The 21132-nt window shown below is 48.0% G+C and overlaps 1 protein-coding gene across 2 annotated transcripts in view; it reads left to right on the top strand.

Moving 5' to 3' along the window:
• Positions 1 to 21132, top strand: part of LOC132386905 (sialoadhesin-like) — a 75878-nt gene that overhangs the window by 27576 nt on the left and 27170 nt on the right. For both annotated transcript variants that reach the window (XM_059959263.1, XM_059959262.1), the window contains exons 9-10: positions 10050 to 10337; positions 11100 to 11366. In XM_059959263.1, the coding sequence (XP_059815246.1) occupies positions 10050 to 10337; positions 11100 to 11366 (555 nt within the window). The remainder of the gene's footprint in view (positions 1 to 10049; positions 10338 to 11099; positions 11367 to 21132) is intronic.

Here is a 21132-nt window from a genome sequence, read left to right as displayed (position 1 = left end):
TTTGTACCTGAGACAGGGAAAAAGACTCAGAAGCCCTTACAATCTACTCCCACACTGTCGTTTTGTTCTTGTTCATCCTGCAGGTGTTGTAGGCTGTAACAATACATTTTCTGTGTTTCTTTCTCCACTAAGCTTGCTTCAGTAATAGACACGAGCATCGGAAATTGTTTGGTTGCAGCACGCACTACAAGAGATTTGAGACAAGGAGGAAAACAGCACAGCACAAACGCACAGCTCAACAATACAATACCAACAGTTATTGCTATTTTAGTCAGCCATGCTCCCCATCCTCCGAGTCTACTTTCTAACCAATCAAATAACTGATGTTCAAATCCTGCATTCTGTTTGACCTCCGTCCGCAGATTCTTTAATTTATTCATTGCTCTGGTGAAAGACCCTTCTGGGCTAGTATTGTTCGGTATGAAAGTGCAGCATTGTTCTCCAAACATTACACACACACCCCCTTTTTCTGCCAAAAGCCAATCCAGTACCTGTCTGTTTTGCCACGCCATCCTGCTAGTTGCATCTAGCTGTTGCCCCAAGGCCTCCAGTGCATCATCGGTGTAGTTGATGAATCTCGGCTGATTATAGTATATATAGTTTATCCATTCAACATTTTTGCTTACCCCTATCACAGGTATGATAGCTTCCCAGCCTGCAGCAATCTCATGCAGTGCTAGGCATGTCATTCGATTAGTTTGCATGCGGTAACTCATCAATGCTAACGGTAAAGCATCGACCCAATTAAGTTTAGTGTCTGCACAAATTTTGTTTAGTTTGGCTTTCAGGGTTCCATTAATTCTCTCTACCATGCCCTGTGACTGAGGGTGGTATACACATCCAAATCTTTGCTTTGTCCTCAGCGCCTGTAGAACCAGTTTGACCACTTTCTGGATAAAAGCTGAACCACTGTCTGAGCTAACTTCTGTAGGTATACCAAACCTTGGGATCACTTCATTTGTCAGAAATTTTACCACCGTCTTTGCCCCTTGATCTCTTGAAGGTACCGCCTCCACCCATCTGCTAAATCGATCAATTACTACCAGCATGTATCCTTTCCCTCTCATTGTCTTTATCATGTCTACGTAATCGATCACTAGATGTTTAAATGGTCCTTCAGGTACAGGAATATGGCCTATTGGGGTTGTAATTCCCTTTCGAACATTATTCTGTGCGCATACCTCGCACTGTGACAAGACAAAGTCCACTGAAGCCTGTAAATGAGGTGACCAAAAACCATCCTTTATTTTCTTCATCACTTCCCCCCTTGCACAATGGTCAATCCCATGCGTTTCTGAAATCAGAAACGTCATTAGAGGGGTGGGCGCTACCAACAACCCGTCTTCTGTGCTCCACAAGCCTTCCGGGTTCTGCTTGGCCCCCCTTTGTCTCCACATTGTCTGTTCTGCCAAAGTTGCCTTACCTTGTATTTCAATTAGGTCCTCTACCACAGGTTCTGGAGTTAGGCTTACCTGGGGGGCAATGACAGCTGATGTACACCCAGACGCTTTTCTGGCTGCCTTGTCCACAACTTGATTTCCCTTTGTTTCCTTTTTTATGTGCCTGGCATTTTACTATAGCCAATGCTTTAGGTTTCATTATGGCTTTTATTAAGTCTAGAATTTGCTGACAATGTTGTATGGGATCTCCGCTACTTTTTTAAAACCTCTCTGCTTTCACACTGCCCCGAACAAATGGCATACTGCATGAGCATATACCGAATCAGTATAGATGTCTACTTTCTCCCCTTCCATCATTTCACACGCAGCTGTCAGGGCTTTGATTTCCGCCAGTTGGGCAGAACACGGTTGGGGACAGGACTCCATCCTAATAATCTTATAGCTCGACTGATCCTGCTGCACAACTGAGAAACCTGCATGATTTCCATCATAGTCCCATCCTTTAGTAGTTCTGACCGTAAATCTGTTCTTAATTTGGCAAATGCCATCGTCTTCCCTACACAATCATGGGGTTCTCCTTCATAGTCTAAAGGGACATAATTGGCTATATTACTGCTAGTGCATCTCTGTATAGTTATGTCTGGAAATGTCAATAGCATCTGATACGCTGCTATCCTGGCTGGCGTCAACACAGATTTCCCTCTTTCCAGCAATTCTGCTACTTTGTGGTGTGTGTACAGAGTCACAGGATAGCCCAGGGTTACAGATGATGCCTTTTCATATGCATAGTACAGCGCCGCCAATCCCTGATAACAGGGTGGGTACCCCTGAGCCACCTCATCTAGTCTCGTACTGCTGTCGGCTGCTTTGCTTTTCCTGTGCCTGTCTCCTGTGTTAGAACTGCTGTAACATGATCCTCCAGTCGGTTGGATACATACAAATAAAAAACTTTCTCGTAGTCAGGCAAAGCTAATGCTGGTGCTGACTGCAATTCCTGCTTAATAGTATTGAAAGCTATCTCCGCCTCTCCATTCCACTGTAAGCTGTTCTTCAAATTTGTATGTCCTGCTTCTTTCATTATCTTTCTCAAAGGTGCCACAATCTCAGCATATTCTCCTATCCAATCTGAGCTGTACCCTGCCATTCCCAAAAACGTCATCATCTGCCCTACAGTCTGGGGTTTGGGGGCCTTCGTTATTGCCTCAATCTGATCTGGCGCTATCGCCTTCACTCCCTTGGATATTACCCTGCCTAAGTATTCCACTTGCTGCGTGCAAAATTGCAGTTTCTTTTTGGATACTTTATGTCCTCCGTGCGCCAGCTTCTCTAACAGAGTTATAGTGTCCTGCTCACACTGTTCCTCGCTGTGGGAGCAAATCAACAGGTCATCCACATACTGTAACAATGTACTTTCCAATGGTACGCCCTCTAGGTCTGCCTTCAACATCTGATTAAAAACATGTGGTGAATGTTTAAATTCTTGCGGCATTCTGGTATAGGTATACTGAGCACCTCTGTAAGTAAATGCAAACAAATACTGACACTGGTGGGCTAGAGGAATGCTGAAGAAAGCCGAACACAAATCAATCGCTGAAAAGTAACTTGCTCCTGGTGGAACATTAGTCAAAAGCGTGTCTGGGTTGGGGACTACCGCTGGCTAGTCCTCTACCACATCATTTACTGCTCGCAAATCATGCACCAATCTCCACTTAGATTTATCTGCTTTTAAAACCGGCAGCAACGGGGTATTGCATGGACTGTTTGTTCTTTTAAGCACTCCTATTTCAAGCAACCCCTGCACTGTCGATGCTATTCCCTCTTCCGCTTCTGGTCTTAGAGGGTATTGTGGTCTCCGGGGTGGAATTGCTCCCCTTTTCAGCCTTATTTCCACCGGACTAGCAGTTTTTATTTTCCCTACGTCCGTGTCATGCTGCGACCACAGAATAGACGGCAACTCATCTAACCTTTTATCTTTCTGCTGGCCTCTTTCCTTTCCCAGCAAGGGCAGGTGTGGTTGGGGAGTTATTTCAACCTCCCTCACTGTCCCTACCATATCTACACTTACCATTATTTTAATGCAATTGTTGTCATCTGATATCCACACCTCTGGCATGATTTTCCTCCACACTGTTACGGTTTCAGCACTCTTAACTAAGGGTCCTAAGTCTTTAGACTGATATCCCTTGTTTACCAACAACGTTACTTGGGGCGCAGCCTCCGGTATCCTGTACCATTTTTCTAAAAAGGTCTTCCATTTAACTTGTAAAGCTGCCCCTTGCTTTCCAATTATCACAGCCTCCCCTTCCAGGCGCTGCTGGGTACACGCCTCTAGGTGCCATTTCTTCTCTAACTCCCTGTTCTGAGTCTCGTCAAAAATCACTGTACAATGTAGCTCAGATTTGGGCATTACAGCCCTGGGTAATATAGCCTGCACGCCCTTTTTCCATTTTTCCCAGGTTCCCTGAATCTGAGCTGCGATGTGTCCTATCCAAAAGACATTAGCCTTCTTGTCTTCTCGCACTATCAATTGAGCCCCTGCTCTTTCCACATTCAGCCCATTTCTGGTGCATTCTAATTTTAATTCCAATTTCAATAAGGCATCTCTGCCTAACAAATTAATACTAGCAACGGCAAAACAATTTCTTTATTTTTGATTCTCAACCGCACTGGAGCCATGCACTGTATCAACTGTGTTTTCCCCGAGAACCCTACCATCTTAATAAACTTTCTTGACATGGGAAGGTGAAGGGCATACTGTGGCTGTACGCAAGTGTACGTGGCTCCAGTACCTATCATCATTGGTGTCAGTTGCCCTTCTAACATAACCTGAACAATGGGTTTCTCGTCTGCCTCCCTTGTTATCATTGGGTAATGTCCCTTCCCACTCGAGTTCTCGGGGCACCCCTAATACCTCGCATAGGGGTTCACAGGTCCGCTTGGGCCTCTGGGGGCTGGTCCTTGGCTAAACTTTAGTTCCTTTCTTATCGGTTCCTGCTGGTGTGTGACAGGCCATGGTGTAAATGGACAATCTCTTCTCATGTGACCTGGTTGATTACATTCCCGGCACAATCTCTCTACCTCTCTGTCCCTGTTTCCTCACTGGTCCCCTCTGCCCATAGCTTCTCTGTCCCCCTCCTTGGGACTTCCAGTCCTGTCTGGGCTGTTTGAATTTAGTCTGTTCCTAATAGGGCATTTGTGGGAATGCTGTCTCAAAGATAATTATTGGCATAGGGTTTTCCAGCCCTTGTCTTACAGTATGATCGGTTCCCCCATATAGCAGTGCTTTGTCCAGTTCAATGACTGTACTCGGACCGGTGGTTGCTGGCAGCATCTTTTTGTTTTTCTCTTTTTCCTTCTTTTTGAATTCTTTGAGCTGCATTTGTATTAACTTTCTTTGCACCTCTTCCTGCTGCTCAGCCAACCTTTGTTTGTCTTTCCGGTATTTCTCAACCGCATGGACTACGTGGTCTCTAAATTCTTGTGGGGTCCTTGACGTCAGCCCAACCACTTCCTCCAGTTTGGATTTTACTTGTGGAGGCATTGCATCCAAAATGCTATGTCGGAACAGTGAAGTCATAAATAAGCTATTCTCCACCTCTTGCTCAGTCTCCAGTCTCCACCTTTTCAACTGGTTTTCTACGTAGGCTGCTGGGTTTTCAGTGTCTCCCAGTGGATCCCCTTTAAGGCTTTGGGGTCCACTTTGGGTGGATAAAGCTTTCTGAGGGCCTGCCATACCCTCTGCCTCACTCTGTCAAACCCGTCTCCATCAGTTCTTGGGTGGTTCGAGTTTACTATGCCAGCCATTTCCATTAGTTCATTAAATTTGGAGGTTCCCATCAACCTTATCAACAGTGCCTTCAAATCTCCCATAGCCAATAATCGTCCCGCTGTTTCTTCTTCAAAGGCTCTAATCCATTTCCCTGCTCCTTCATGTAGATTGGGCAGAGTGTTTTTCAGCCCTTCTAGGTCCTGGGATCCCCAAGGGATATACTGCACTTGTCCTGATTCTTTTACTAACAACAGCATCATTCTTCCTCCTTCTTCCCACCTGCCCTAGCTCTCCTCCTCACCTGACTCCCCAGCTGTCTCAGGGTAAGTCTTTACTGCCTCCCACACAAATGTCTCCGGGGTTCTCTTCTTCCCTCGGTCTCCCTGTGGAGTCCTTCCTTTCTGTCTTAATTCAATACTTGGTTGGCCCCTGGAGTATTTTTTGCATCTCTTCTGGCAACCCCCTCTCAGTAGCTTATCTGGCTTTCTCTCTACTTCCGCAAGTCGCTCCCCTACCGCCTCCTTCTCCTCTTCTAGGTTTCTACCTCCTACCTCTTCCCCACAAATTCTCACGTCCTCTCTCTCTCCACTTGCTCCTCCAATGAGTCACCTTCTTTCTTCCTGTCCGTGTCTGTACACCTGTGGCAGGGACTCCTGATCCTTACTTGTGCTTGATTCCCTTCTCTCTTGTGTTTTTCCAAGACTCTCATCTCCTATCTTTTTTCCACTTCCTCTTGAATACCTTATCTCTTCCTGCCCTGATGAGCCACTTTCTTTTCTAGTCTGTTTATTTCTATAGTATAACCGATACTCCTTTTCCTCTCTTAAGTATTTCATCCGTTCAATCCCTTTTCGTATTGTTTTTTCTCCTCATTATCCCAAACTTGTACTTCTCCCTGCATGGTTACTGTTCCCGTCAGCAGGAGGCACTGCTTAGGGGTTCCTTCCTCATTATAGGGAGGGGGTTTTTCTGTTTCTTTCGCATCCAGGTACGGAGCCGAAGCCAGCTTCTCACCATACCCTTCTCTCTCTCTAATACGCTGTTTCTCCAGCACAGTGTCTTCCTCGCTTGTAATCAATATTCTGCCTGTCCTCCTCAGCCTTTCTCCCTCCGTTCTGAAGAGTTTTAGCACTTCCATTTCTCGTTCTCTTTTTTGCTCTCTTTTCTTAGATTTATCTTTTGGTTTGTAATTTTTAATTAGTCCCTCCATTTCTTCGCACAAACTTACATCAAACGCTCCTTCTCTTGGCCACTTTGTGACCAGGTTATTGGTTCTTTTTTCCCATTTTTCTGAAGTTTTTGTGATCTCATTATTAATTAACGGGAATTTTTTGCTCAGAATCTCTACTGCTGTTCCTTTACCTGTCATGTTATTCTCTCTTTTTAAGGTATTTCGGAGATTCACAGTTCGTTTACTGGATAATATTACTTACTCTAATTCTACGCCTGGTCTAACACCACGTGGACTTTTTCTTAACATCTTATTAACTTATTTGTACTTACCCTCACTGCAGTGTTCTTGATCAATCCTCTGAGCCTCCTCTGTTAACCCCCAATTCTGCCAGATTCTTTGGACCGGAGAGACCCTTCGGCAGTGGTTCCACACTTCTGAGACTCCAAGACCCCCCAAAGCCAACAGAATTCTTAGTCCAAATTGTCGCAAAAGCGCTTACTTTTTGTTTGGGTGCACCCTTAATTCTGTTAGCCTTCTGGGGGTCCCTGGAGGACTGGGAAGCGTTCCCAATCTGCCGTTTCCTTTCCGCGGGTCTCTATCCGGTCCTGCCGCGGTCACCAATTTTGTCGTGGTTTTTCGTGCCTCACAAATGACCAGGAGACGCAGAAGATTCTTCAAGAAGGGTTAAACTTTAATTTGCAAATCAAAGCTGAGACAGTCATTGAGCTAGTCGCTGATTGCCCACCGATCCTCGGAAACAGCACTTTTTATAGTATTTGTCCAGATGTATTAGCATATGTAATCGATCTATAGTTGCGTATTACACGTACTACACATACATCATGTCCCTATTGTTCCTATCAATTGGCTTAATCATGTTCTAATCTACATCTCTTAGATACCTTCTCATTAACATACCATTGTCTTCTACATTCCTAAGACTTCAGTCTCCTACCAAATTGGGTACATGCACAGCAAATAATAAACTCAGAACTGAGCAATGTTCTAATCTACATTTCTTTAGCTACCTCTCATTAACATACTATTGTCTTCTACATTCCTAAAACTTCATTCTACTAAATTGGGTACATGCACAGCAAATAATAAACTCAGAACTGAGCAATGTTCTAATCTACATTTCTTTAGCTACCTCTCATTAACATACTATTGTCTACTACATTCCTAAGACGTCATTCTACTAAATTGGGTACATGCATAGCAGACTGACTAGTTACACAGCAAATGATACAAGTTTTATACTCCATAATATTTTTATACTCCAATACATGCTGCCTGACTCCATATCTCCTGGGTCAGGCCCACACCGAGAACACCGTGCTCCATTTTATAAAGAGGACTTGATCTATTGTTGTAGATGCAAATATTCACTGGATCAGCAAACAATCAGAGATGTTTCTATGGGGAACTATGGAACAACGGGGCCCTTTGAGTAGACTCATGTGGAGCGGGGAACCATAGGGAAACGATGGAAAATCCGATGGGGAATATAAGTGAACCTCCTCTCACCCCGGAAAGCCATTTTCAGATGGACTTTGTTCTGATAGGGAGGGGTGAAAGTGGGAGCTGAACAAACAGAAGAGAGGAGAATGGAGACATGAGAGGTGACCTGGTGGAAGATAATGAGAAATAGAGTGGATAGCCAGAGACATTTTCCCAGAGTGGAAATGTTTAATATGAAGTGTTACGTACACACAACCCTGTAAAAGTATCAGCAGCAGTAGGACACACCTGGAGTCTGGTTTTGCTGTTAACAAAACACTATTTTATTAGTAACTATGTCATATAGTAACTTAAACCAGTTAAGTCAAGAGTTATGCATATATAGGTGTAAAAATAAAGTTCCCAAACACATTCAAGCTCAGGTGGCAAGAGTTACAGTCTTACAATGGAATGTAAGAAAATTCAGTTCAGTCCACAGGTGAGAGAGAGGTATTTGTAATCTGAATAGACAGGTGTTGTCATTCTTCCCGTTGTCCTCCGAATCCTTCACGCGAAGTATCACCGACAGTGATCTTCACAGAATATCCTTTCTCACAAGTGGTTACCACAATTCCATACCTGAATTCAGCTACGGGTCATCCCAAAGTGGCGGCCACAGGAGACTCAAACCGAATCCACGTCTGGATTATCATCAACAGTAGCTTATCACTGAGGTCATCAAGGGAACTACCACCCAGGCGAGGGTTATCACACACCGGTAGATTCCACAGGGTTACCCCAATCACACAACTGTGATAGCCACTTACTCAGTCCCACGACATACGAAGTAACTCCAGCAGTGATTTGCCACAGGGTTGCCTTATTCAATGAAATACCACACCCAGACAAGGGTAAACACACAACTGGTATTCACAAAGGTATCCCTCAACCAGAAACTCACTCCTGTGGATTAACTATGTGACAGTCACACTTCCATTTCTGAATGGAATCAAACTCACCCTAGAATCAAGACTCTACTTGGAGAGAGTCCACATAGTGATCTCTTTGTCACTCGGTCTCTTCTGTTTCAAACCTTTTCTCTCTGCTCCTCTCTGCAAACTTCTTCTAGTTGCAGCACTGGTGAGAGTCGGTTATCAATGCTCCGGATCGATCTCAACTCACCCCTTTGGGCTACGGAAAGTTTAAACCAACGACCCCACTCACTGGTATCTTTTCATGATCGAACCCAGCTCGACTCTGACCATGTGTCCGGGTGAGAGTCGTCTGACCTTGCTTAAATAAACATGCTGCGAGCAACCATAAACCTTCACTAACCATCAAGTAACTCCACCTCTCTTCACCATCGCAGCTCAGAAGCAGGCAGTGCCCTTGCAAAAGTCCAAACACACTGTAGCAGGTGTAAACACAAGATGCTCACCACAGCATCAGCAATTCTGCAGTCAATAGAAACCCAACACAGCAAACGTCAGTCTCCATTCTCTCGGCGTTTTAAAGTGACAGTCCACAGAAGAAATGAACCCTGGGGGTACGTAACAGAAGGGTTCGAATTTCCAGGTGATTGGAGGAAAGTACAGGTGTATGCCAAAGGTAGGATTTTTCACAGAGAGTGGTGGGGACGCTGCAGATACATTCGAGATTTGAGAAACAATTAGACAGGCCTGTGAATGAATGAAAAAATAGAAAAGCGTTGGAGAGATTGGCTTTGACTAAAGTACCTCAGCAGATACAGTGCAATGCATTATTTTGCACCAATGACCAACACCTTCAGAGGTGAGCTGGGTCACAATTTTTCCAGCACCAGCATAGCATGTCCGGAACTTCCTAACCCTGACCGGTCAGTTGTAGAATGTGGGAGGAAACTCGGGCATCTCAAGGAAACCCACAGCATCACGGGGAGAAAGTACAAACTCCTTACAGACAATGAAACAAACTGATCCCCAATTTGACAGCTGGCTCTGCAAAAAGGTTCATTAACCGTTACACTACCATGGCTGTGTGAGAGGGAAGGGCTCGTCTGATCTTAGAGTAGGTCAAAATATTGGCATAGCATCATGTGCTGAAGGGCCTGTACTGTTCTGTGGGGGGGGGGAGGTGACAGAGAAGTGGTGGATTAGCATAGAGCACACACCCCACTGTGCGTCGAGGGATCGAATGGGTGTATCTGGGTGGTCAAAGTTAATGTAAAACAATCCAGAAAATGCAAACACTGACCAGTTCCTAAGTGAGGTGTTGAATCCTATTCCAGCTCGACCTCTGGGCGTTCACATTGAGTACCACGTCAATGGCGTACAGCTCATAGCGCCAGCAACTATGAGAGAGAATGATCAGCTGACTCTGACCTGTGTCAGCACCAAGAGTGACCCACCGGTCTCCAGTTACTCCTGGTTACTAAACGACCGGAGTAAGGTGAGCCAAAATCAGGAGCTGCGGTTTGACAGGATTAGCCGACAAGAGAACAGCAAGAGATATGAATGTCAGGCTCATAATGAGATTGGAACAGGAAGCTCGGAGACCATCACCATCCACGTACAGTGTGAGTAACCCACACCATCCCTGCTGGACACCCAGTGATCCCCCGATATTCCGCTGTTCTGTTGCCCCGGGGATTTCGGAGGTCGGGAACTCCAGTATCCTCAGGAGGGAATTGTAAACAGGGCACTCTGCGCTGTCGGAGGGCAGTCAGGAGAGAGTCGTGTAGGAGGGAGTAAGGAGAGAACCGCTGCAGGAGGGGGTGAGGAGGGAACACTGTGGGAGGGAGTGAGGAGGGAACTGTGGGAGGAGGTGAGGAGGGAATCCTGTAGGAGGGAGTGAGGAGGGAACACTGTGGGAGGGAGTGAGGAGGGAACTGTGAGAGGGGTTGAGTAGGGAATCCTGTAGGAGGGAGTGAGGAGGGAACACTGTGGGAGGGAGTGAGGAGGGAACTGTGAGAGGGGTTGAGGAGGGAATCCTGTAGGAGGGAGTGAGGAGGGAACATTGTGGGAGGGGGTGGAGAGGGAATGCTGTGGGGGGGTGAGGAGGGCGAACACTGGGAGGGAGTAAGAAGGGAACACTGTGAGAGGGAGTAGTGAGGGGGAACTCTGTAGGAGGAGCAATGAGGAGGGAATGCCATGGGAAGGATGAGAGGAGGGAGCACCACATTGTGGAAGAATTGATGAGGAGGGACCCTCATGCTACCCATGGGAACATCACTTTGTGTATAACCGCAGGAGTGTTTTGGGTTGTGCAGAGGGACCTTCACTCTGTCCGGTCCCCGGATACGGTGTCTGATTTAACTGAAGAGAGTTTCTTTCTGTAGACGCTCCCACCAACGTGAGAATCACAACTCCCGCTGGTGCTCCTGTTGGTCAGTCCATCACACTGTGGTGTGAATCTGATGCCAACCCAGAGCCAGACAACTACAGATGGAGGAAGGAGTGTGGTTCTTCATCAGTTTATCTGCAATGTTATTCTCAGTATTGTCATCTGTGGATTACATGGGCGGACATCTCCTGTGATTATTACTGCACTGTGAGGAATTCCATCGATGAAAAGGAATCTCCACCCAAACGCATCAATGTACAGTGTGAGTAGTGACGTTTCTGACCAGTTACCGCACAGACACGCAGTCCCATTCACCCGCCCTTGGGCAAAATGTTTCACCACCGTCTTGGCCAATCAGATAAGTGTTTACTGATGTATTGTGACATGCCATTTGGCCCATCTCTTCATTCTAGCTCCCAAAAGAAAGATCCCATCAAGCCTATTCCCCAAGACTCCCTGCACCCACAGTAATCCATTCTCCCCATATTCCTGTCAATCAACACCCCCCTCCCCCCACTGACTCTAACACACTAGCGGGGAGCTTTACAATTGTCAGTGAACCCGCCACTCCTGTCTGAACCTGTGTCTCGGGAGCATCATCCACTAGAGGTGTCCCATTTGATGTGTTGGTCTTCCCATCACCTCCACAGTTGCATAGGCCGCTGACAATAGGTCATCAGAACCTCTGTCTTAGGCTAATATTTCAAGTTTCCCATGGAGACCAGCTTCTTGATGCATCCTTCCTCTCACAGGATTCTGTTAGAGTGTGTGTAGCTCTGGCATTTTTTACGCTATGGGGTCACCAGCCCTACTCGTTCTGCAGCCAGGCTGGCACCATCCAGGTTTAAAGTAAATATTTGAGGCATCCGTTCTGGTGAAGGAGTATCTTGGAAAGTTACTGACAAGAGACCACGGGGGAAATGGTTGGTGATAAAATGAGAATGTGAGGAAGGGACAGAGCTTTCAAAGCTGAGATTCAATTCAGTGGGATGTGGTTCAAACACAAAACCGGAGGCTCTTTCCGTGAATACGAGCAGCCCTCGGGGTGAGCTGGGTGAATGAGTGGCACTCAAACCTCGTCGCCATCCAGGACAGAGCCGCCAGTCTGACAGCAGCCCATCCACCGCCGTTCACTCGCACCACCGCCGGTACGCAGTTGCTGTTCAGCCTGAATGTTTCCCGGTTTCAGCGTTTTTCCGTGGTTACAGGAGTCTGATTTTAACTGAAGAGGGTTTCTTTCTGCACATCACTGCTCCTGTTGGTCAGGACATCACACTGTCGTGTGAATCTGAAGCCAACCCAGCAGCGAACTATTTCAGCTGGAGGAAGGTGTGTGGCTCCCAGTCAACAAATCTGTGGGGAAATAGTGGAAATTACGGATTGCGTGTTCAAATGGAGGACGCCTCCTGTGTCTGTCACAGCTCCGCAAAGAATTTCATCGGTGAAGAGGAGTCTCCAGGCAAACGCATCAATGTTCAGTGTGAGTACGACACTGCGGTATCCTGTCACCACACAGACACAATCGGATTCCCCACCAACCCATCACACAGCGGGAATCACCTGTCACCCGCACTGAAAATCCAACAGAGTCCTACAGCGGGGAGGAGAGACGCGGCACTGTGGGTCAGGCAGTGAGGAGGGGGCACAGTACCGTGGGTCAGGCGGTGAGGAGGGAGAGCAGTACTGTGGGTCAGGCGGTGAGGAGGGAGAGCAGTACTGTGGATCAGGCGGTGAGGAGGGAGAGCAGTACTGTGGGTCAGGCGGTGAGGAGGGAGCGCAGTACTGTGGGTCAGGCGGTGAGGAGGGAGCGCAGTACTGTGGATCAGGCGGTGAGGAGGGAGAGCAGTACTGTGGGTCAGGCGGTGAGGGAGAGTAGTACTGTGGGTCAGGCGGTGAGGAGGGAGAGCAGTACTGTGGGTCAGGCGGTGAGGAGGGAGAGCAGTACTGTGGGTCAGGCGGTGAGGAGGGAGAGCAGTACTGTGGGTCAGGCGGTGAGGAGGGAGAGCAGTACTGTGGGTCAGGCGGTGAGGGAGAGTAGTACTGTGGGTCAGGCGGTGAGGGAGAGTAGTACTGTGGGTCAGGCGGTGAGGAGGGAGAGCAGTACTGTGGGTCAGGCGGTGAGGAGGGAGAGCAGTACTGTGGGTCAGGCGGTGAGGAGGGAGCTCTGCTGTGGGAGGGAGAGCAGTACTGTGGGTCAGGCGGTGAGGAGGGAGCATAGTGCTGTGGGAGGGGTGGTGCCATCAGAACCAGAAATATTATGTGAACTGCCAATCTTTGCCTCTGATGAAATATATTAATGGATACTCCCAACCAAGCAGTTACTCTGTCCAGGGGACATGTCATGAGATGGTGTGGAATGAACTTCACCTCTTTTTAAAATAAAATTTCCTTATTACAAGTTCAATAATACAGTACCACAGATTCTGTACAATATACAGAACAGTGACTAACACAATTACGAGACAAAATCAACTGAAAGACTGGGAAGCCCAAACTGTAAAAGGGATGGATTTGGAATTTGTAAAATGTGTGCAGGATAGTTTTTTGCAGCAATACATAGAGATTCCAACTAGAGAAGGGGCAGAGTTGGATCTTCTGTTAGGGAATGAAATAGGTGAGGTGACGGAGGTATGTGTTGGGGAGCACTTCGGGTCCAGTGATCACAATGCCATTAGTTTCAATATAATTATGGAGAAGGATAGGACTGGACCCAGGGTTAAGATTTTTGATTGGAGAAAGGCTAACTTTGAGGCGATGTGAAAGGATTTAGAAGGAGTGGATTGGGACAATTTGTTTTGTGGGAAGGATGTAATAGAGAAATGGCAGTCATTTAAAGGTGAAATTTTGAGGGTACAGAATCTTTGTTCCTGTTAGCTTGAAAGGAAAGGTTAAAAGTTTGAGAGAGCCATGGTTTTCAAGGGATATTGGAAACTTGGTTTGGAAAAAGAGAGATATCTACAGTAAATATAGGCAGCATGGAGTAAATGAGGTGCTCGAGGAATATAAAGAATGTAAGAAGAATCTTAAGAAAGAAATTAGAAAAGCTAAAAGAAGATACGAGGTTGCTTTGGCAAGTAAGGTGAAAATAAATCCGAAGGGTTTCTAGAGTTTTATTAATAGCAAAAGGATAGTGAGGGATAAAATTGTTCCCTTAGAGAATCAGAGTGGACAGCTATGTGTGGAGCTGAAAGAGATGGGGGAGATTTTGAACAATTTCTTTTCTTCGGTATTCACTAAGGAGAAGGTCATTGAATTGTGTAAGGTAAGGGAAACAAGTAGGGAAGTTATGGAAACTATGACGATCAAAGAGGAGAAAGTACTGGCACTTTTAAGGAATATAAAGGTGGATAAATCTCTGGAACCTGACAGGATGTTCCCTAGGACCTTCAGGGAGGTTAGTGTAGAAATAGCAGGGGCTCTGACAGAAATATTTCAAATGTCATTAGAAACGGGAATGGTGCTGGAGGATTGGCATATTGCTCATGTGGTTCCTTTGTTTAAAAAGAGTTCTAAGAGTAAACCTAGCAATTATAGGCCTGTCAGTTTGACGTCAGTGGTGGGTAAATTAATGGAAATTATTCTTAGAGATGGTATATATAATTAACTGGATAGACATGGTCTGATAAGGAATAGTCAGCATGGATTTGTGCGTGGAAGGTCATGTTTGACAAATCTTATTGAATTTTTTTGAAGAGGTTACAAGGAAAGTTGACGAGGGTAAAGCAGTGAATGTTGTCTATATGGACTTCAGTAAAGCCTTTGACAAGGTTCCACATGGGTTATTTAGGAGGGTTCAATTGTTAGGTATTAATATTGAAGTAGTAAAATGGATTCAACAGTGGCTAAATGGGAGATACCAGAGAGTACTGGTGGATAACTGTTAGTCAGGTTGGAGGCCGGTGACTAGTGGTATGCCTCTGTACTGGGTCCAGTGTTGTCTGTCATATACATTAATGATCTGGATGATGGGGTGGTAAATTGGATTAGTAAGTATGCAGATGATACTAAGGTAGGTGGCATTGTGGATAATGAAGTAAGTTTTCAAAGCCTGCAGAGAGATTTAAGCCAGTTAGATGAGTGGGCTGAGCGATGGCAGATGGAGTTTAATGCTGATAAGTGTGAGGTGCTACATTTTGGTAGGAATAATCCAAATAGGACATACATGGTAAATGGTAGGGCATTGAAGAATGCAGTAGAACAGAGTGATCTAGGAATAATGGTCCATAGTTCCCTGAAGGTGGAATCTCATGTGGATAGGGTGGTGAAGAAAGCTTTTGGTATGCTGGCCTTTATAAATCAGAGCATTGAGTATAGGAGTTGGGATGTAATGTTAAAATTGTACAAGGCATTGGTAAGACCGAATTATAGAAAAGATGTCAACAAAATAGAGAGAGTACAGAGAAGATTTACTAGAATGTTACCTGGGTTTCAGCACCTAAGTTACAGAGAAAGGTTGAACAAGTTAGGTCTTTATTCTTTGGAGCGAAGAAGGTTGAGGGGGAACTTAATAGAGGTATTTAAAATTATGAGGGGGATAGATAGAGTTGATGTGGATGGGCTTTTTGATTGAGAGTAGGGGAGATTCAAACAAGAGGACATGAGTTGAGACTTGGGGGCAAAAGTTTAAGGGTAACATGAGGGGGAACTTCTTTACTCAGAGAGTGGTAGCTGTGTGGAATGAGCTTCGAGTAGAAGTGGTAGAGGCAGGTTCGGTATTGTCATTTAAAGCAAAATTGGTTAGGTGTATGGACAGGAAAGGAATGGAGGGTTATGGGCTGAGTGCGGGTCAGTGGGATTAGGTGAGAGTAAGTGTCGGCATGGACTAGTAGGGCCAAGATGGCCTGTTTCTGTGCTGCAATTATTATATGGTTATATGGAAATGTTCCCATCTCTATCAATGATGGCGCTAATCCCCCAGCGGTCCTGGGACGCTCTGTAGTTGCCATGGACAACACGAGTTCCCTCATGATGGTTGCCTGGGCACGCATACACTCCCTAAAAATTACCACACAGTCTGCCTGGGCACATCCTACCAGAGCATGAGGGAGCAGTAATCTCCCTCCAGCTGACCCAGAACACTTGGGACGAATCCCAGAGTCGGCTGTCTTCCAGCAGCTGGTTGTTATAGTGACAGTGGCCGGAACCCACCCGAGGGTGCAGAGGAGCAAACTCCATCCACGCGAGGTGATGGTCCGAGCGCGACACCAGGTGAACGGAGGGTGTTGACACGCGGGAGATATACGCCCGAGAGATGTAGAGGCGGCTTTATGAGAACCTCCCCCTCTAGTGCTTCTGGAGAAAATGCTAGAGTCAGGGTGAAGATCCACCAAGACAAAGGAGCCTAGTAGCTCCTTTTGCCGATGCTGGGTTGCATTGGAGGCCAGAGTGGCCGTCCACCTCGCGGGTCCAGTGGAAATCTCCGCCGAGGATAATGCAGTCTCCAGGGTCGATGGAACTTAGCAGAGAGGACACCTGACAGAGCAGGCACGTCTGCTACATCCCGCACCCGGGGACATACACGTTGATGAAGTGCAGCGGTGGGGACACCATCCAGGCACACGGCCAGGTGGATCAGAGGGCCGGGAACGATGTCTTGGATTATTGTGATTTCCGGCTGGAAGGTTGGGCTCACCATCCCACTCGAGCTGGAGCTGATGGAGCTCGTGTCGACCCCTCCCTGCCACTCCAAGAGTCAAGTGGACTCGTCTCCTGAAATGATATCGGTTTCCTACAGGAAACCCGCCGCAGATCTCCCATCTCTGAGGATTGAGAGATTGTGAAACCTGCAGAGAGAAACCCTGCTACCACTCACCATTCGGACTAGCTCCGGTGAGCTTCACTTTGGGACAACGCTAGGCCTCCTGACCAGCACCCTTCCTGGTGAGAGCGGACTCACTCTCTGCCCTACTCTCCCCAAAAGAGCAAGAATGCTCTCGGCCGCTGGGCTCTAGGGAGGCACTAACGGAGGGCTCCACGGCTGTCTCAGTCGCCAGATCAGGGGCAAAACCACCTTCCTGCACATTCATTCCACCACCACAGGACAGGGCCACATCTCGGGACCCTTCTGCATTCCCTCCCCCTCTGGCGACTCCCCCACGTCTACAGTCTCTAACCTCTTGGGAGAAGAGCTTGTTCTCCTCCTCCGGCTGGAGAAGCACATGGAACAGGGGTTCCCAATGCAGCGGCACTCTCTGCGTCCATTCCCCCTCCATCTGCGCACTTCCCTGAGCCTCCAGCTGAACTTCAGAGCGGGTTCCTTGCTACAGGGCACAGGAGCAGACGTGAGCTCCGCGTTCTCAATGGCCTTCTTCCTATTGATCTTGGATTTTTTCTTCACCCTCCTGCCCTGCAGAATCTCCTTTCCATCTGCAGCTGTATCCTCCCTGCATGTGGCCTGGTTTCTCCACCCAAACCTGCAGGGGCAGCAGCATGCGCAGGGACTGGGGCGGGGGCAGGGGCAGCAGGGGCATTGCAGCTCAAGGTGGAGTCTTTGGGCCAGGAATTGGGACAGTCACTCTGAAAGTGCCCCACTTCCCTGCAAGCGGGGCACCGTGGGTGCTCCGAACTCCAGTTCATCTGGTAGATTTCTCCTTTGAATCGCACGGTAAATCGACCCTCAATGTCCTCCTCTTGCACCAACTGCATGAACACCTGTCGCGGAAGAAAGATAATGTCACTTGCTCTTATGCCTAATGGCGGTGATCTCGGATCTTCCTCGATCCAAGAGGACAAGATGGGGAAGGAGGACCACATTGGGGATGAAGGGCTTAAGCCTGAGGATGATCTGCTATGTGGGAGCGGTCATTAGATTCAACTGTAGGAAAGCTCCCCCACCCCATTCTCAGCCCACTGCATTGGGCTTGATGCACCAACTCATCGGTCCTCGTGTCTAACACCACATTACCTCAGTCCTTCTCAGAAGCCAGACTGCTGCCAACAGTAGCCAAGTCCTCCATAGCCTCTGGCCTCCGGCACTCTTCTGGAATCAGTGCGGATGGCAGACACATTGCACCCCACATTTAATCCACAACAACTGAATCAGGGCACTGTGTGAGATTTTAGAGACAACAGCCTTTGCATAGTCCCTCGGAGGGTCCACTACTCCCTGGATCCATCTGTCATGCTGGCAATACAGTCCAAGTACAAAACGTTAATTACCCTGATACGGTGTAAGCGGCTACGTCCGCTGATAAAGACACAAAAAAGTGACTGAAGTCCCGAGCTGGAAAGTTTGGAACTTCTCGCAGCTCACCCACATCCTGCTGTGTCAGCAGATCCAGTCGCCTCGAGGGTGTGGGGTCCCATGACAAACTGTCGCCCTCGGCCTGAAAACTAGTCTTTGCTGTTTAGACTGCGAGAGGAAGATGGAACGTAATCTCTGAAGTTGAGCCGGTGGTCCTTTCGGCAAAACACTAGCAAATTCCGACTCCAGGAAACACTCCTTCATTCACAGCGACCGAGATGCACGACGAGACGGGGGTGGGGGCGGATTCGTTCCGATGTTAGCTGGAAAATGAACTATTTGTTTCTCCGTCACTGTTGTAACAACAGCTCTGACAATATGCCAGCCGCTGCGGAGCGAAACTGCGCAGTTAGCAGCCGCCAGCAAATGCAGCCCAAACAGGCAGATAAACTCCAGAAGCTCCCACAGTGGAGCAGTTACTCAGGAGTCCTGCCGGACCTTCCCTGATGCCTCAGGATAACTTCATCCAGCGGTTTTCTTATGCTTTCCCCCAGCTCCATCAGAACAACTCCACACTGTCTGACCCCGGGAGTGTGTGATGGGACGGTGCGGAGGGAGATTCACTCTGTGTCTGACCCCGGGAGTGTGTGATGGGATGGTGTGGAGGGAGCTTCAATCTGTGTCTGACCCCCGGGAGTGTGTGATGGGACGGTGTGGAGAGAGATTCACTCTGTGTCTGACCCTGGGAGTGTGTGATGGGACGGTGTGGGGGGAGTTTCACTCTGTGTCTGACCCCGGGAGTGTGTGATGGGACGGTGCGGAGGGAGATTCACTCTGTGTCTGACCCCGGGAGTGTGTGATGGGACGGTGCGGAGGGAGATTCACTCTGTGTCTGACCCCGGGAGTGTGTGATGGGATGGTGTGGAGGGAGCTTCACTCTGTGTCTGACCCCGGGAGTGTGTGATGGGATGGTGTGGAGGGAGCTTCACTCTGTGTCTGACCCCGGGAGTGTGTGATGGGACGGTGTGGAGGGAGCTTCACTCTGTGTCTGACCCCGGGAGTGTGCGATGGGACGGTGTGGAGGGAGCTTCACTCTGTGTCTGACCCCGGGAGTGTGCGATGGGACGGTGTGGAGGGAGCTTCACTCTGTGTCTGACCCCGGGAGTGTGTGATGGGACGGTGTGGAGGGAGCTTCACTCTGTGTCTGACCCCGGGAGAGTGTGATGGGACGGTGTGGAGGGAGCTTCACTCTGTGTCTGACCCCGGGAGAGTGTGATGGGACAGTGTGGAGAGAGCTTCACTCTGTGTCTGACCCCAGGAGTGTGTGGTGGGACGGTGTGGAGGGGGTTTCACTCTGTGTCTGACCCGGGGAGTGGGTGATGGGATGGTGTGGAGGGAGATTCACTCTGTGTCTGACCCCGGGACTGTGTGATGGGACGGTGTGGAGGGGGTTTCACTCTGTGTCTGACCCCGAAGGCTTATGTCCCCGGACAGAAACACAGGTTTCTGTCGCCCGTTACGTTTACTCACGCTGAGTTGATATTCGGCCCAAAATGCTTCCTCGTCTCCGCGTTTTGTAGTGGGTTTCGTGTGTCTGATTTAACTGAAGAGAGTTTCTTTCTGTAGACGCTCCCACCAACGTGAGAATCACATCTCCCACTGGTGCTCCTGGTGGTCAGTCCATCACACTGTGGTGTGAATCTGATGCCAACCCAGCACCTCACTGCAATAGCTGCAGGAACGTGTGCAGCTCCCATTCATCAAATCCGAGGGGAAATGATAGAAAATACGTAGTTTATGTGAAAGTGGAGGATGCCTCCTGTGACTTTTACAGCACAGTGAAGAATTTCATTGGTGATCAGGAGTCTCCAGCGAAACACCTCAATGTGGAGTGTCAGTAGTGACCCTGTTCGATCCTGTTACCACACACATACAATCTGATTCCATGACAACTTCACACAAGCACAGACAGGAGAAAATCTGCAGATGCTGGAAACCCAAGCAGCACACGCAAGTTGCTGGAAGAACTTGGCAGGCCAGGCCACATCTTTGGAAAAGCGTACAGTCGACGTTTCGGATCGGGATCCTTCAGCAGGACCGGAGAAAAAAAGATGAGGGGTAGAGTTAAAGGGTGGGGTAGGGGAGGGGAGGGAAAACACGAGGTGATGGGTGAAACCTGAAGGCAGGAGGGATGAAGTAAAGAGCTGGGAAATCAATTGATGAAAGAGATACAGGGCTGGAGAAGGTGGAATCTAATAGAGGACAGAAGGCCATGGAAGAAAGAAAAGGGGGTGGGGAGAACACCAGAAGGAGGTGATGGGCAGGCAGATAAGGTGAGAGAGGGAAAAGGGGATGGGGAATAGTGGAGGCATTACCGAAATTTTGAAAAATAATTGCTCATGCCAGCAGGTTGGAGGCTACACAAATAGAATATAAGGAGTTGTTCCTTCAACCTGAGGTTGGCCTCTTTGCAACAGTAGAGGTGGTCATGGATTGGCATATCAGAAATGGAATCAAAATTGGTGGCCACTGGCAGATCCTGCATCTTCTGGCAGATGGAGTGTAGGTGCTCATCAAAGGGGTCTCTCAGACTATGTTGTGTCTGACTGATATACAGGAGGCCACACCGGGAGCACTGGACAAAGTATACGACCCCAACAAATGCGAAGTGTCTGTTTGGCCCTGAATGAGGGAGGAGGGGTAGGAGCAGGTATAGCATTTGTTCTGCTTGCAAGGAGATGCCAGGAGGGAGATCAGCGAGGAGGGATGAATGGACAAGAGAGTCACGTGAGGGAGCGATCCCTGAAGAAAGCAGAAAATAGGGGGAAAGGAAAGATGTGACTGG

The sequence above is a fragment of the Hypanus sabinus genome, unplaced genomic scaffold (genome assembly GCF_030144855.1).
Source record: "Hypanus sabinus isolate sHypSab1 unplaced genomic scaffold, sHypSab1.hap1 scaffold_1375, whole genome shotgun sequence".
NCBI classification, from domain to species: Eukaryota; Metazoa; Chordata; class Chondrichthyes; order Myliobatiformes; family Dasyatidae; genus Hypanus; species Hypanus sabinus.
The sequence above is the reverse complement of the archived record's forward strand: the minus strand, read 5'-3'. Positions and strand labels throughout refer to the sequence as shown.